Source organism: Onychomys torridus, chromosome 2, assembly GCF_903995425.1.
Source record: "Onychomys torridus chromosome 2, mOncTor1.1, whole genome shotgun sequence".
NCBI lineage: Eukaryota > Metazoa > Chordata > Mammalia > Rodentia > Cricetidae > Onychomys > Onychomys torridus.
In genome coordinates, this window is record NC_050444.1 from 155,515,684 (window position 1) to 155,530,683 (window position 15,000).

The 15,000-nt window shown below is 48.9% G+C and overlaps 1 protein-coding gene across 1 annotated transcript in view; it reads right to left on the bottom strand.

The window, feature by feature from the left end:
- The window catches only part of Fhad1 (forkhead associated phosphopeptide binding domain 1), a 100,542-nt gene that overhangs the window by 28,174 nt on the left and 57,368 nt on the right, over positions 1–15,000 (bottom strand). The window contains exons 14-16 of the mRNA XM_036178632.1: positions 8,464–8,534; positions 7,330–7,470; positions 605–712 (exon numbers count right to left, since the gene is read on the bottom strand). Of these exons, the coding sequence (XP_036034525.1) occupies positions 605–712; positions 7,330–7,470; positions 8,464–8,534 (320 nt within the window). The remainder of the gene's footprint in view (positions 1–604; positions 713–7,329; positions 7,471–8,463; positions 8,535–15,000) is intronic.

The following is a 15,000-nucleotide window of genomic DNA, read 5'->3' on the forward strand; positions in this document are numbered from 1 at the left end:
GGTGGTGGCTGGGAAGGATATAGGAGCTGGTGCCTGGCTCTTCAACATCTGGACTGTTACGGGAAGAGGAAGCATGAGATGGGTTGATGGTGGCCACCTTTTGGCCAGAAAGAGCTCGACTCACCCCAGCCTAAGGAAGACTTCCTGCAAGCCCTGGGCATCCTTCTGCACAGGGCTGAAGAAAACTTCTGGGTACTGGTTCTGAAGATGGGTGAGTTTAGGATGTTGTTGACTCATTCTCTCAAGACCCTGTCATTCTCCATTCCATGTTTTGGGGCAGACGTGTGTGAATGCTGTCCCAGCCTGTCTCAGCCTGTACTTTATGTTGTCACCCATGAGACAGAGCCTTTATTGTCGATCCTCTCAGCCTCCTAGTGTCAGGGTAATGGGCAGGAGCCACCATGCCTGCCTCATCACATTCACATTTTGTTTTCCTCAACTGGTCGGCAAGGCTACATCTCCACAGCTCTCTTCCAAGTCCTCTATCCTTCTCCCAGATGTAGAGCCCAGGCCAGAACAAACAGCACAGGACAGCGCCTCCATGCCCCACCCCTCTTCTATCTCCCCGCAGTCCCTATAGCAGGCCGCCACCAGCTGGGTGTACCTCCTTTTGACAGGCCAAATGGCTCTCCAGATCGCGGACTCGACTTTGTGCCTTCTCCAGGGCCTCCTGTGCTCTGTGTTTCTCCCGAGTGACGCTCTCCTCCAAAGCCTGCAAGCCAACCCCTGTTGTTGAGTCTACCTGTTGCCATGGCAGGAAGTGACCTCTCCCTGGGCTCTGCCTGGTTTGCTCTTCCATCCTTAGCATGCCTCACCAGGGCTCGGGCAGAGGAGCCAGTGACTCAGTGGGCTCCAAAGAAGCAGGTCTGTGTGAGAACTTCAGAGGGACCCTGACAACGGCAGGCCTTGAATGCTGGATTGATGACTGAGCCTGCTGTTTCTTTGGCCAGTTAAAAACAAAAGTCCCCAGAGCATCCAGGATTCATGGGAGGGAGGCTGAGGGATGAGCTAAGACTCGTGATTTTTAGAGACAGAGTAGAGGAGGAAGGAAAGGGGACAGCGACGGGGAAATGGCTCGGACTGTCAGTAAAGCACTTGTTTGGAAAGCACAAGGAGCTGAGGTGATGCCCAGCGTTCACTGAGGAACAGGTGTGGGGCTAGAGAGACTGCGCAGCAGGTGAAATTCTGCAAGTGAGAGAACCAGAGCTCAGGGACCCAGCACCCACATTAGTACTGGGTGGGTATGGCGGGCTGCCTGTAACTCCAGCGCTCTGCAAGCAGTTAGCTGTTCTCTGAGCTCTGGGCTGCACTGAGGGACCCCGACTCAATCAATTAGGTGGAGTGTGATCACGGAGGACTCTTGGGCCTCCACACTTAAGTGCACATGCATGCATGCATTTGGACTCACATAGGCACTTGCAATCGCACACATATGTACACCCCCACATGCATATGAATATGCATAACCACAGGCATATATACCACATACAGAGACACACAGAAAAGAAAAAAAAAAAAAAAAAAACGCCAGGCATGGTGGTTTGCCCTTGTAATCCCAGTTCTGGGGAGAAGGAGACAGGCAGATTCCTGGGACTTACTGGCCAGATAGTCTAGCTTATCTGGCAAGTTCTAGGCCAGAGAGAGACTCTGTTACTCTGTCTCAAAGAACAAGGAAGGGCTGGTAGGATAGCTCAGTGGGTAAAGAGGCTTGCTTGCTAAGCCTGACCTCAGTTTAGTATTTGAGAGCCACATGGAAGAAGAGAACTGACTCCTGAAAGTTGTTTTACAACCTTCCGACATGGGCCATGACATGAGCATGTACACACACACACACACACACACACACACACACACACACACACATACACACACACCAGGACTAAGGCCCACAAAGTTTCTTTCAGATGAATCTCTGGGGTCAAGCTGGTTGGGAGCCAGGATGGACATGACAGTGGGCAGTCCGTCTGGTTGGGGATGTCACTCTCCGACTGGTACTCTGTCTGAGATTTCTAAGTTTAAGGGTTTTAAGCAGCCCTTCAAACGCCATCTTCCAGAACAATTTTACAAGGGCCGAGAAGGAGCAGGCTGGAGACTTTGGGGGTGAGTGTCATGTTGGCTAAGGCCTCACATCCCCAAACAGAAACAGCCAACCTCTAATTCAAAGTCTGACACAGGGCTGGGAAGGGCTGGTGCTAAGTGGGGATGTCAGTCAGGATGCATGAGCAGCAAGAAGGTGGAGCATTTGGGAGGACTTTGAAGACTTTAGGTCCTTTCTGGATTTACTTCTCTCTGTGGAATTAAGGTTTGTTTTTTATTTATTTTCCTCCATCTACCACTGTGATTTTTGCTTCTGTGGTTTGAATCTGAAATACAGGTTCCTACTGAACGTCTTTGGTCTCCACCTGTGCTGCTGTCTTAGAAGGTTCTGGAAACTTTAGGACATGGGGCCTAGTAGCAAAAAGTTGGTCAGCAGGGCATCCTCTCTCGGGTTATACTAGTCCCTAATCCTTTCTCCTTTCTCTACTTCCTGTCCACCATGAAGTGTGGAGCCCTCTCTGCCACATGCTCCTGACCCCATCATGTTCTGCAAAGTGCACAGGATCCAGCAAACATGTAAACCCTTCCTTCTTCTTTGTTTTTTTTTAAGATTTATTTATTTATTATGTATACAGCATGTATGACTGCAGGCCAGAAGAGGGTGCCAGATCTCACTACAGATGTTTGTGAGCCACCATGTGGTTGCTGGAAATTGAACTCAGGCTCTCTAGAAGAGCAGTCTGTGCTCTTAACCTCTGAGCCATCTCTCCAGCCCCACTTCCTTCCTCTTAAAAAGATAAATACAACTACCCTATGATCCAGCTTTTGAATGAATCGAAGCCAGCGATGACTGCACATCCATGTCGGTCACCGGACCATTCCTAACAGCCAAGACATGAAACAGGCTGGCCACCCCTCAGCAGGCAAACAGACATGGAAAGAAAATTTGTCGCAATGCATAAAGTAGCTGTAGGGAAGAATGGAGTTATAGTGTTTGCAGAGAAATGGGTGGCATTGGAAATTACCATGTTAAGTGAAAGAAGCCAGACCCAGAAAGACCAACACCATGTTTTCTCTCATATGTGGGACTGATGAGGTAGGTCCAAGCTTTTGTCCACAGGTTGCATGAGGAGCTACGAATCCAACACTAACTTATACCTTTACTTTAAGCATGGTGAGATTTTTTTTTTCCCCCGAGACATGATTTCTCTGTATAGCTTTGTGCCTTTCCTGGAACTCACTCTGTAGCCTAGGGTAGCCTTGAACTCACAGAGATCCGCCCAGCTCTGCCTCCTGAGTGCTGGGATTAAAGACCTGCACCACCACTGCCCGACTGAGATTTTTTTTTTTTTTTGAGATGGGGTCTCCTATGTATTCCTGGCTGGCCTGGATCTTACTATGTAGACCAGTTTAGCCCCCAGCCCTCAAAGATTTGCCTGCTTCTGCCTCCCGAGTACTGAGATTAAGGCATGAGTCACCATATTCAACCCTATTTCATGGTTTTTCCACATCTGTGGAATGTAGATTGTAGAATGTGACATGCAAGTCAAGGGAACTATTTGGGGGAGGGGGGCTGAGGGGAGACATGCAAGGGTAATGGGGTGAACAGGGTCAAAGTAGAATGTTATATAGGTGCAAAAATGTCATAATGAAACCCATTGTTGTGTACACAAAATACTTTTTTTTGAGGATCCTTCCTTCTTTAAGACTTAAAAACAACAAACCAAACCTCAGGCATTCTATCATAGCAAGGAGAAGGCTGATAAACACAGCAGCCATCTTTAATCTTGCCTTTTCAAGGGTCATACACAAGTTTCAGCTGTTGGTTCTCCCATTTTATAACCTCCACTCCACAAAAGGCAGAAAGAGGGCTAATGAGATGGTAAAGATGTCTACCGAAAACCGTGATGACCTGAGTTCAATTCCCAGGACCCACAAGGTGGAAGGAGGGAACTGATTTGCCACTGTCCTCAGCCTTACAGACAGACAGACAGACAGACAGACAGACACACACACACACACACACACACACACACACACACACACACACACACTGATAACTAATAAAAAGGAAAGGCAGAGAAAAGGTAAAGAGGGCGGAGACAGATATCCCAAAGGAACTGGATGTGAACTGGAGGTTGGAGAGAGGGGTGGGGAGCAGGTATATGTGATAGAGATGGACTGTCCAAGTTGGGAGTCACTGAGCCAACAGAGGTGGCAATGCTGTGGAAGGCCTTGTCCTTCACTGAGGAGAGAAGGGGTGACTGGGAGGAGATGGGGTCCGGCAGATTGGGGCAGTAGGTAGGAAGAAGGGTAGCATGTGCACAGCCCTCCACACCCACTCTGACTGTGGCTACCAACTGTGGCTGTGCTTTGGAATGTTACTAACCCCAGAGCCTGAGCTACATTCCCACCTTTGTCCTCAGAATCTAAATGACCAAATATGGCCGAGCCATGGGGTCACGAGCCACTGAGGAGAGCAAAGAAAGAAACAGGATGTACAGCAGGTCCTCAAGTATGATGCAGGAGAATGTTGAGAACTGGCTTCAGAAACACATTCTCTACCTTCTCCACAGAGTCTGATGCAATGGGTCTTGGGTGTCTTGGGTGTAGGCCAGACTACTTTTTCTCAAAAGCTTATTTACTAGCACATATTGATTATGAATAATAATGGGTTTCATTATAACATTTAAACACACGTATATAATGTATTTTGGTCATATTCATCCCCATCCCCTCTCTTTCCCCTCCTATTCTCTCAGATCCCTTTCCCCTTCTCAAGTACTCCCCATTGTACTTCGGACCCTCCTGCTCTTCTCTCTCTCTTCCTCCCCCATTTCTCTCCCCCACTTCTCTCTCCTTCTGACTCAATTTGTTCCATTGGGTCTTGCTTACAGGAGCGCGGTAGGGCGGGGCGGGCACCTTGCCACTGAAGAAACTTTCTCTCCTTCCTCTCTCTGTCTCTCTGTCTCTGTCTCTCTCTGTCTCTCTGTCTCTCTCATCAATCATTAACTGCCTATGGATCCCCAGAGAGGGGCAGGGCCTTGTGTGTTACGATTGATATATTGTGCACCCCAATAAACTCATCTGGGGTTCAGAGAACAGAACAGCCACTATAAATATTAACCATAGGTTTAAAAGGACCAATCAGATGCCGTAACAGGCTGTTGGTCTTCTCTCAGACATCAGGCTCCAATTTCAGTTTCCTGAGACTTGAGCAAGCAGTCTCTGGGAGGGCCATGAACAAAAGACATAGTCCTTTAGTAGCTCCCTTTCTGCACATACTCTGACTGCTCAAGGTTCAGCCAGTTGGTTACTATCTGGGACCCCTCACCAACTTAGAGCTACGTGCATGGGTCAGTGTGAACATGCGAGGCCAGCCAGCCTCCATGGCAGCTTAAGGACAAAGCCTGGGACTTGTCCATGCCTGCCCCCAAATGATAACTGTAACCCCTGACCAGTAAATTAAAAGGTTACAAACCCTCACCCAATCATATGACACTAAGGCTTGTGGTTTTTCCCTTTACAAACCCCTGACCCTGAGAGCTCAGGGCCGTCCTCCTCCACCCACTTGTCAGAGTGTTGGACATAGACCAAGCCCAGGCTTGCTTGTTATCAATAAACTCCTGTGTGTTTTGCATCAGATATCGGCTCTATGGTGGTCTTGCTTGGGGGTCTCGCAACATAGACACAACAGGTTTAGGCAGTGGTAGCACACGCCTTTAATCCTAGCATTCTGGAGGCAGAGATCCATCTGGATCTCTGTGAGTTCAAAGCCACACTGGAAACAGCCAGGCATGGTGACACGAACCTTTAATCCCATGAAGTGATGGCAGGAAGCAGAAAGGTATCTAAGGGATGAGGACTAGGAACTAGAGCCTTTTTATAAAGCTTTTAGCTTTTAGCAGCAGTTCAGCTGAAATCCATTCAGATGAGGATTCAGAGGCTTTCAGTCTGAGGAAACAAAATCAGCTCAGGAATTGGCAAGGTGAGGTTGGCTGTGGCTTGTTCTACTTCTCTGATCTTTCAGCATTCACCCCAATACCTGGCTCCGGATTTGTTTTTATTAATAAGACCTTTTAAGATTGGGCTACACATTCCCTGTGGTGGGATACCTTGCTCAGCCTTGATACAATGGGGAGGGGCTAGGCTCTCCTTCAACTCGGTATGCCAGACTTTGTTGACTACCGTGGGAGGACTTACCCACTCTGAGGAGTGGATGGGGGCAGAGTGGGAGGGAGGTGAGGAGGCGGGAGAAGGGGAGGGAGGGGGAACTGGGGTTGGTATATAAAATGAAAAAAATTTTAATAAATAAATATTTATTAAAAAAAAAAAAAAGATTTGGGCTACAGTGGGCTCCTTGTCCCTTCCCAACAGGACGTCTACAGGCCCAGTATTGCACAGACTTTATGAAGGTGATGACAGCTGTGAGTTCAGGTCTGTGACATAGACCACGTTTAATAAAACATCTGATTAGAGTTGCTTTCTGTGGGACATCTCTGGGAAAGCCTCAGGTACCCAACACTATGTCTAGAATGCTGATCTGGGGTGTCATGACCCTCCAGGGGGTTGTCAGAACTGTGACCTGGACTCTGCATCTCAAACAGACCCTCAGATGGTCCACTGCACCTTAGTGTGTAGACATTGCTGCAGGGCTTTCTAATTGGCCTGGGTTCAAGGGTGAGCTACAGTTTGGGCCAGTTTGTTTTCCCAGCTACATATCTAGAGGAAAAAAGGCTGGAGTGTCCTGAAATTGGTTTTGCTTATACTTTCTCATGTACAAACCAGGATTGGCAGTAATGACTCCTATTTGTATAGTCAACTGTAATACAAAATAATAGAGTAGCATTTCCCCAAATGTCATCCAGTTGATCTCTCTGTGATTTTTTTCCTTTATAATGATTTATTTATTTTTCCTTGTATAAGTGTTCTGCCCACATGTATGTGTACTATCTGTGTGTAATACCCACAGAGGCCAGAAGAGGGCATTAGACACCACCCCCCCCCCCCCCCCCCCCGCCTGCGCGCCAGAACTGGAGTTACAGATGGTTATGAGCTGCCATGTGGGTGCTGGGAAACACACCCCAGTCCCCTGCAAGAGCAGCCAATGTTCTTAACCACTGAGCCATCCAGGTCATTGCTGTGGGTTTAGGACCCAATCATTCACCCCATGTAACTCACTTAGAACCAATACAGCAATCAGGAAGCTATTCAGCCCAAAGTCCCCAGTGACCCATGGGAAGTGCCTAACTCTTTTCCCAGGCTCAAAGGAACTGCCACAGGCCACCTTACCTCCTTCTCTTCCGTCAGCTGCTGGATTCTGGCTTTCAGCTTCTCCTCTTGTTCCAGCTTCTCCTTGTTCAGCTTCTCCTTCTCAGCCAGGTGCTCCTGCTGCAGAGACTGTTGAGTTTCCTGAGAAGTGCTCATCTGGACCTGCATGGAGAGAGAAGCCAAATGACTCCCACAGGGGAGACTGGAGTCCTGTTCCTACTTCCTTCTTGAATCGTTCATTTTCCAGGGAGCAAAGTCCACCATAAAAGTTCCTTAAGAACATGGCTGACCCACACTTGGTCTAGAGAAGTGACTAGGAGGACAACAAGAATATTAAGATGTCACACTCTGGTTTTAGATAGAAAACTAGTTAATCCCCACTCTAGTTAATTCTATGTGTGTCCCCATTCTGAACAGGAGGTGTCACTGTGCCTGCATCTTACTCATGAGATGATGGGGGGCTTTTAGTCCAGTGCGTGGTGTGTAGTAGATGCTCAGTAAACAGGAGCCAGAATCATTGGAAGGTTCCTGCTTTTGATTCTTTATCTAAATAGCTGTGTGGCAGTCAGATTATCACCAACCTCTCTGAACACTGATATTCACATCTGTAGAATGGGATGGATGAGCTGCTGTCCATAGGCCATATCTGGTTCACCATCTGTGTGTGTGTGTGTGTGTGTGTGTGTGTGTGTGTGTGTGTGTGTGTGTGTGTGTGTGTGTGTGTGTGTGTGTGTGTGTGTGTGTGTCTGGGGGTGGGGTATGTAGCATGTACGTGTAGGCATGCATGTGTCGTGGCATTCATGTGGAGATGAGAGAACAACCTGACAGAGTCAGGTCCCAGGGATTGAACTCTGGTCATCAGGCTTGGTGGCAAGCACCTTGATCTGCTGAGCCACCTTACTGTCCCTCTTTTGGAGATTTTTTTTTTTTTTTAAACAGAGGAAATCAAGCCCTTTGGTTATCCCAGGAAGCCAGACAGGGGAAGGTACCCTGTTTGTCTATTCCTTTGTGGGTCATCTCAGACACTGGGCTCAATCCCTTTGTACAAATGGAAAATCCTGTCACTAGCAGAGGGGTGGGGGCTGACTCCCCCACAGCATGAAAACAAATTCAAATTCACAGTGGGGGAGGGGAGAAAAGAACTTAAAGAATCACCTGAAGTTCCTTGGTCTTGCTCATGATTTTCTTGTAATGTTCCAGAAGATATAGTAGATACAAAGAGAACCCTTAAAAATGGGCGGGGGGCAGGAAGAGAGGTGGGAATCAATTTATCTCCTGTCACTTTCTTCGTCCCTCCCTCCCTCCCTCCCTCCCTCCCTTCCTCTGTATGTCTTCCTTTGCTTTTTGAGATGGGGTCTTGACCCTTGGTGGTAGTGCACACCTTTAGTCCCAGCACTTGGAGGCTAGCCTGGTCTACAGAGTTCTAGGACAGCCAGGGCTATACAAGGAAACCCTATCTCAAAATACACACACAGAGAGACAGAGAGAGACAGAGAGAGACAGAGACAGAGAGAGAGAGAGAGACAGAGAGAGAGAGAGAGAGAGAGAGAGAGAGAGAGAGAGAGAGAGAGAGAGAGAGAGAGAGAGAGAGAGAGAGAGAGAGAGAGAGAGAGAGAGAGAGAGAGAGAGATGGTCTTGCTATGTAGCCCAGGCTGGTCTTGACTTGTGACCTTTCTGCCTCAGCGGGTTCTAATTGCTGACAGTGCAGACATGCATCACCATACCCAACTATGCATGACTTATGGGATCTGCAGACAGGTGGACACAAGTACTCTGGCCCTCCCATCAAGACAGGACGAGCTGCCATCCAACATTTTTTTTTTAAATGGTTGTTAGATGGGCCTGTCACAAATCCCAAGTGTGGATGGCTTTGTTTTGGTAGAAACTAAAAACCTATCAATAAAGCACCTATTTGAAAGACATTTCCTGTATACACATTGAGAGTGGGGGATTTTGTGAAGCCACACCCTCCCAGTGTGGACTGAATTGACAGGTCCAAGCTGACAGATTAGAAACACACAGGGACCATGGGTAGCATGCAAGAGAAAGGGAAGACAGGAGAGTCCGAGGGTCTCAGCAGAGGGGCCATTTGCATGAGGAGCCACTAGTGTGGGCGGGTGGGAGGGAGGGCATTCCAGAACAGAAGCTGAGGCTGGCTGAGGGATGATGCCACCAACGGCTGGGTCCTCGTTCCCGGGACCTGTGAGTACATGGAGAAAGGGACTTTGCCAGTGTGCTAAGGTTAAGGATGCTGAGGTAGAGATTATTCAGGGTTATCTGTGTAGACTCAGCATAATCTCCAAGGACTCCTAACAAGGAGACAGAGACAAGGTAACAACTGGTCTAGATTGCTGGCCTCTAGTGGACTGGGAGAGTCCAAACACGTTCGAAGCCGCTTGGGCAGTGATGACCTGTTGGAGCAGCACACAGCAAAAAGATGAGAGAATGAAGATGGGGGGATGGCGGGGAGGTCAGGGAGGGGTGGGACTTCCTGGGCAGCTGAAGGGTGGAGGGGAGGAATGTCAGGTGGAGCTCAATGGGAAGCTGAAGACCTGAAGATCACTTCTGGCAGGCCTGATTTAAATATCTCGGAAATGTATGGAGCACATCCCCCCTGTTGCCTGGTGCTCTGGGAGTCAACAGATGCCTCACCACAGCCGCAGCAGCCTGTCATCGCCCCAACTGATGGATGAGCTTTGAGCTTTGGCCGCTCCTGGAAGGTCCAGTCAGTGTGACTGCAGGGTCTGAGTCACGAGCTGCTCAGCTACTAACTGCTTCCTGGATGCTCTGGGAAGAGCAGGTTTGTAGAATAAAAGCTGGGATGGTTAGAGAGGAGCAGGCTGACAGGGCGGCTTTACTCCAGTGTTACTGCCATGGTGGGCCAGCTCCTTCTTGCCATGAAGTCTGTCTTATGCCCTATAGCAGCGGTTCTCAACCTTCCTAACGCTGCGACCCTTTAATACAATTCCTCATGTTGTGGGGATCCCCAACCATGCAATTATTTTGTTGCTACTTCATAACTGTAATTTTGCTACTGTTATGAACTGTAATGTAAATATCTGATCTGCAGGATATCTTATATGTGACCCCCCCCCCACAGGGGTCGAGACCCACAGGTTGAGAACCACTGTCATATAGGGTGTTTAGAAGCTTCCCTGGCCTCTGCCAGATGCCAGAAGTATCTCTCTTGGTCAGCCCATCGTCAGAAGAAAGAGGCCTCTAGACATGGCCAGATATCCCTGAGATGTTAGAGGCTCCTGATCATAGTTAGAGGCAGGGGACTTGCTTGTAGCCAAAGGCGAGCCCAGGTGGTCAAGGGTGATGTTCTGAGCTAGGTTGCAGAAGCAGGCTGAGATAAAGGATGGGGACAATGGCTAGCTCTGAGACACCTGGAATCAACTACTGGAAGGCCCCCCAGGGAGCTAGTCAGAGAGGAACTGGACACCACCTGTGGCCAGCGCCAGTCTAGGCTGTCACTCAGCCACCCCCTGTGACCCAGGAGATAGAGAAGGGCCAAATCATGGGTGGGATCTACAGAGAACTTATGGGGAGAGGGAGTGCCAGATTGTGTCTCAAGATCCGATGGTGGAATGTTGGGCGTGAAATGCTGGGATTTACCTTGGGGAGAAGAGCGAGATTTCATTCTATTTTCAGTTACAAAAGCTTTAAGTGCTCATCACAAAAATCCAAAGATTACAGAAGTGGGTCCTGGGAAGAGCTCACGGCTCTGTCCTCAGTGTTTCACACAGCGGCTGGCACACAATAACTGCTGAGGTTGGGGGTGTGGCTCAGTTGGTAGAGTGCTCGCTTAGCATGTAGGAGGCCATGGGTTTGATTCCCAGCATCAGTGTAAACTGGATGTGGTGGTATACACCTGTAATCCCAGCATTCAGGAGGCAGAAACCAGAGGATCAGAGGTTCAAGGTCATCCTCAGCTGCATATCAAGATGGAGGCCTGCCTGAGTCACATGAGACTGTCTCAAGAACAAAAGTAATCACAAAGCCATTGAATGACTGAATAAAAGTAAAGGCCGTCTGTGATCTACCCCGTTGCCATGACATTCCATAGTTTCGTGTGTTCTACCCCAGATTTTTCTTTTGGTCAGCTGCTGACATTTAAAAAAAAAAAAAGGAAACATAGTTTGCATATTGTTTTGCAACTTGATTCTTTATTTCTTCTTTAGACAGGGTCTCACACCTGCCGCTCTTCCTCCTGAATGCTGGTCTAACTGCTGGACTGACCCTTCTTCCTTCCTTCCTTCCTTCCTTCCTTCCTTCCTTCCTTCCTTCCTTCCTTCCTTCCTTCCTTCTTTCCTTCCTCTCTCCCTTCTCTCTCTCTCCTTTTTTCTTTAAGAGTCTACATACTATTACTGAACTAACCAGCTCATTCATGTAAAACAGATGATGAGCAGATCCCAGCCCTAGCTGAGCCTAAATCTCAAGTCATAAAAACTTGGAGTTGTGTCTGGTAGACCAGATCGGCCGGGGCATTCAGCACGAACAGCCTTGCTGCTGTGAATCCTTCACAGGGTCTCCTCCAGGGTCTTCTCATGGAGTCATGCCTGACCTTGTCACCAGTTTTCAGGCCATACCCTTGGGACAGTGGGATGAGTTTGCTTTGGTTTCTCCACCAGGGATCCCTTGCTTCTGAACGTCTTGTGAGGATACCGAGGCAGGGGAGCATCGCAGTCACCTGACAGCCCACAATGGCAGCAATGAGGATGGCAGGGGTAAAGAGGAGAGGTTTTTTTCCCTCTTCTCTTTTCCCACTTAAAGATATGGCACAGCTCAGCTCTTCTAGAAGTGTGGGTCCCCTCCTCTCCCCCTAGTTGCAGAAATGGACACAGACAAGCGAGTTTGCAGAGACAGCTCTAAATAGTCCTTATCAAGGGAGCCTGAAGACAAGTGGGGGCAGCTGACTTTCAAAGCTTCCCCTTCAATGTTTCCTGTCTTCCCAGCATTCCTTTTGCCAATCAGATGGGAAGCAGTGCTCCCTGGAAGCCGAGCCGCAAGACTTCTAGGCAACCTTGACTGCCCTGGGGTTTATCTCAGGACTTATACATTGCTCTGTTTTCTCTCTTGTTGTACAGGGAGGCAGGAAGCATGGTGATTCGGAGTGGGGCTCTGAGGTCACAGGGACTTGGAGCAGGGAAGGACACAGGCCATGTCTCTAAGGCTGCCTTGAAAAGGCTCTTTCTATCTGGATTCACCGCCTCGTGGAGGTAGGGTGGGATCTGGTGGGGTCAGTCTCTGGTGTAAGTCAGGCTGCACTGCCCAGATCAGCGGCCATCACATTATGTCACCAAGTATTTGAGGTTGCTGATGACAGTGACTCCTTTTTATCAAAGGCTTTCTGTGGGCTAGGCAGGTCATTCACCCCTTATACCCACTAGTGAGGTGTCCTGACCATTTTACAAACAGGTAAATGGAGATGCAGCATTGTCGAGGAACCTGCCCAGACATTGGAGTGCCGGTCTGGAATTCCAACCCTGGGGTCCAAAGCTGAAATGCACAAGAGTCCAAGACAAGCCCAGGGGGGCTTTGTCGGTGCTGTGCTGATGTCTACGGCCAAATTCACTTTGAAACTTAAGCTCTCAGAGTCACATGTCATGGTTATGTAGCCCCTAAGGGGCATTGCAGCTTTGTAAAAAGATAGACCCAGTTAGCAGCTGGCTCTGCCACTCTGATGCAGCAGGAAGGCCTCACTAGATACTAGCACCATGCTCTTGGGCCTTCAGGAACATGAGCTGCACAGATGTCTTTTTTTTTTCTTTATAAACTGTCCAGACTCAGCTGTTCTGCTATAGAAATGGAAATCTGGCTGAGATACTAGGGCATGACTCAAATATGGGTGGGATGAGGTTCACCCAGGAAATGACAGTGGAGACCCGTCTCTGCCTGGGGTCACAGCAGGACTTGTGCTGTAGGATGGAGGCAGGACCTGGTGCCCTGCTGGGCCTTCAGAGCAAGTTGGGGGCCATGACAGAAAACACACTGACCTCAGTGCGAGTTCTGACTACCATATGCCCATTTTTAACATTAGTGAAAATAAAGACAGAATTAATACCTGCCTCATGGAGCTGGCGGGAGGATGCAAAAGCACATGGCTTATAAAACACCTAGCAAGCATTCATGCCCAGGAGTGAAACACATGTCACAGTGCTGAGTACCCAGCAGTATACCACTTAGCACAGTGCTAAGTACCCAGGAGGTGTCAGATGACCCACAATTCCCTTCTCCTCAGGAACTGTGACTACACAGGCTCTTGGATGTTAGTGGATGGCAGTGAGCAGATGTGGATCCTCACTTGTCTCAGCGATGGCAAGTACCTTAATCACTATATGCTGGTAGATTAATCATAGGAACTGTTTCTGAGTCACGCCTTGTTCATTTTCAAAATGACAAACATAAGCTCTGCCTCACAGAGCTATTGTGAGGGTGAGCAGGGATACACAAGGACCTGTTGGGAATGTTGTAGCAAATGTGAGTGCTTGAAGATGACTACTATCCTCACTATCCTCACCACCACCATCACCACCACCATCACCACCACCATCACCATCATCACCACCACCACCACCATCACCATCATCACCACCACCATCATCACCACCACCATCACCTTCACCACCATCACCTTCATCACCACCATCACCATCATCACCACCATCACCTTCATCACCACCATCACCTTCACCATCATCATCATCTTCACCACTGCTGTCACCACTATCACCGTCCTCCTCTTCCCCACCCTCTTCCTCTCACTCCTCATGCAGATGGCTCTGTGCTGGAAACAGAGGCAGGGTGGAGACAGTAGGGGCTCTCCAGCTCGCCTGTTCCTTTCAGTCTTTTGGGGTATCAGTCTAACACCTCTCATGCCGAGAGAAAAGCCACTTTGCCATCCACTTCCTCTTCCCCACTGCCCGTCTTACCACTCTTGTTCTGTTCCTCTCAGCTTTGCAGAACCTAGTCACTGTAATCACGAAGTGCAGCCAGGAGCCCCCATCTCACCAGCGATCCACAGACCATCTCTCCAAAATAAATAAAAACTAAAAAAGCAAGTGTGGGGAGGGGGGCTGGAGAGATGGCTCAGAGGTTAAGAACACTGGCTGCTCTTTCGGAGGTCCTGAGTTCAATTCCCAGCACCTATATGGTGGCTCACAACCATCTGTAATGAGATCTGGCGCCCTCTTCTGGCCTGCAGACATACATGCAAACAAAACACTGTATACATAGTAAATAAATCTTAAAAAAGGGCGGGGGGATAAGGAGCCCAGAGGAGCCCACATCGGGGGACTCTCCCATCCTCTATCCCTGCACACACAGTGTGTGTGAACAGAAGAGGGTTCGGCAGAGCCCAGCATGGCATTGCTCAGAGCTCAGGGCTGAATCCAGGGAGCAACAATGGCAGGTCTGAGAAGTGCTGCCCAAGGCCTGTCTTTCTCAGCCTTTCTGGAACGGCTGCCTCAACAGCTTAACTTCACATCCATATTTCTTTACAGTAACAGATGGCTCCATTTACAGACACAGACAGCAATGACAGAAATGGTCTTGGGAGTGAGGAGGGGACAGTGTACACACAGCTTGGTGCAACTGTTACTGAGGGAGAGATCGGGATCTGCTGCTTATTGGTTTCAGCCTGGACAAGAAGCTGGAAGCCTGGACCACCCTCCCCTGGCAACTCTGGCT